At 41.7% G+C, this 2,072-nt stretch overlaps 1 protein-coding gene across 1 annotated transcript in view; it reads right to left on the bottom strand.

Moving 5' to 3' along the window:
* Positions 1 to 2,072, bottom strand: part of samtor (S-adenosylmethionine sensor upstream of mTORC1) — a 19,725-nt gene extending 17,653 nt beyond the window's left edge. The window contains exon 1 of the mRNA XM_014008036.1: positions 1,838 to 2,072. Coding sequence (XP_013863490.1) covers positions 1,838 to 1,997 — 160 coding nt within the window. The 5' untranslated portion in view covers positions 1,998 to 2,072. The remainder of the gene's footprint in view (positions 1 to 1,837) is intronic.

Genomic DNA, 2,072 nt, shown 5'->3' with positions numbered 1-2,072 from the left:
GAACGGTGGAGACTGCACACCTACTTGCTGAAAGGTGTGATGAGGAAGTTCGGTGTAGTTTCCTTGGCATCTGAAAATACATTTCCTCAAAGGTATTTTTTAATCTGAAAATGGGCTGGACTGAGAAGTAGTAGGAGCTCAGCAGACATGTTTTTCACCAGGTGTTTACTTTGTTGCTGCGGAGAGCCTGCAGGAGTCACGGGGCGCGTGGTGGGGGGAGGTGTGCTCTGTGATGAGGAAGTTCAGTTTGGAAACACAGCCCAGAGGAGGAGCTGATCCTAAAAGGCGGTTCTAGACCCAACCGGTCATTTTCGCTCTCCAGCCTGGCTGCCTCAGGACACTACAGGATTTCTCAAACATGCATGAATGAGTCAAAGCAAGACTCTGGGCATGTTTTTGATGAGAGGATAACATTATAACATATATCAAAAAAGTTGATTTTAAATGGTATTGCCGCTTTAAAAAACTCCTACCATTCCTGACACTTCCACTACAACAAAGCATCCCAGCAATGCTTCAGAAGAGGGGTACTCTGTGGAGCAGGAGTTTGGCTGGAGACTGAGCTCCAGGGAGGAAGTACAAATTAGGATTGGGCGATACTGGCAAAAGAATTAATCACGATTAATTGTGGTATTTAGCCGATAACGATTAATTTGACGATTAATCCTCTGGAGTCCCCGGACACCCTTATGTCCTAGTCATATGACCTATTTAGTGGGAAAGATTTGCTCTTCATAAAAATCTTTTCCAAATTGTGTCAAAATCAGACTTCAGGCTATACTTCAAATTTTAAATTGTGTTGATAGATAAATAAATTACAGAACTTTTGTTTAAATGTTCATCATATTTGAAGCGGAGAGGAGCACCAAGCGGACTGACCAGGGAACTATCCAGTCAGTCTGCCTGGTGGCATTAATCGTATTAATCGTCAAGTGCCAAAAAGTAATCGATTAATGTTTTTCTGACGAATAATTGCACACGATACGATTATGCCCAACCCTAGTACAAATAGGCAATGCTTTGTACCAGCAAGTGTTTATGGCAGCTTCACATTACTACAGGATATTCAAGCATTTCTCAAACATGCAGAAATGAGTCAAAGCAACACTGGTTATGTTTTTGATGAGGGAATGACAAAGATTTTAAAAATGTGATTTTGCATAATAACACTACCCTCCAGTTTGGTTAAAAAACAGAAAACACCATGTATAAAATAATTACAATAAAATCACACATGAAACACCAACAATCACAACATACTAGAAACAAACTTATTAACAAAAGTATTACTGACACAGCGCAGAGTACAAATGCCCACCTCTACTTTCAGACTGTTCTTGCAGTTTAACATGAAACAAGCTTCTGAACAAAGATGGTTTCCAGTTTGTCTGTAAACAAATTATCTAAAAAAAAATGCATCAGTGAGTCACATCATCACATATCTGAGATATCAGTTCACTTTTGTAATCAACTTGATAAACAGCAAAAGGGTAATAAAGGTGACTTGGTTGTAAATCTGTTTGCTGCATCCACGCAGGTATGTGTGTTATTTTACTGTAACTCAATGGGTGTCTACCAAAATGTATTTAAAACATGTTTACAAAAATAACAGCTTTAATGCCAGTAATCTTCAGAGCTTTCAAGGCCTTGCTGCTTTTCCTGTTGTTGGCTGCTGTTCTGCTAACATTAGCAGCCAGGCAGCTCGCCTAAACAGCAGAATCAACCAAATCAGTTTACTGTATTAGCATCATTTGATGTTTAGTACGAGTTAGCTGAGGTTCTGCTGGTGTTGGTCACTAAAGCTGCAGCAGGGCCACACAGACCAGATTCTTCTTACCCTCTCTGTATTTTCTGCGCAGCTTCCTGTGGACGTTTTTGACGACCCCTGACAGCTTCTCCTGCTCCTTCTTACACGGCCCTTCATCTGGAATCGGCACGCAGAAGCTCTCCGGCTGATTTTCAGTCTCTCCTGTCTCGACATTATCCCTGGGGTTCATCTCTCCGCACCGCAGATTCTTCCTCCGCCAGAAGCTTTCCCCTTTTTTCCCCTCAAACTGCAACCCGACCGGCGA

The sequence above is a fragment of the Austrofundulus limnaeus genome, unplaced genomic scaffold, assembly GCF_001266775.1.
Source record: "Austrofundulus limnaeus strain Quisiro unplaced genomic scaffold, Austrofundulus_limnaeus-1.0 Scaffold47, whole genome shotgun sequence".
In the NCBI taxonomy this organism is placed as follows: Eukaryota; Metazoa; Chordata; class Actinopteri; order Cyprinodontiformes; family Rivulidae; genus Austrofundulus; species Austrofundulus limnaeus.
Note: the sequence above shows the minus strand (reverse complement) of the source record. Positions and strands in the feature narration are given on the sequence as shown.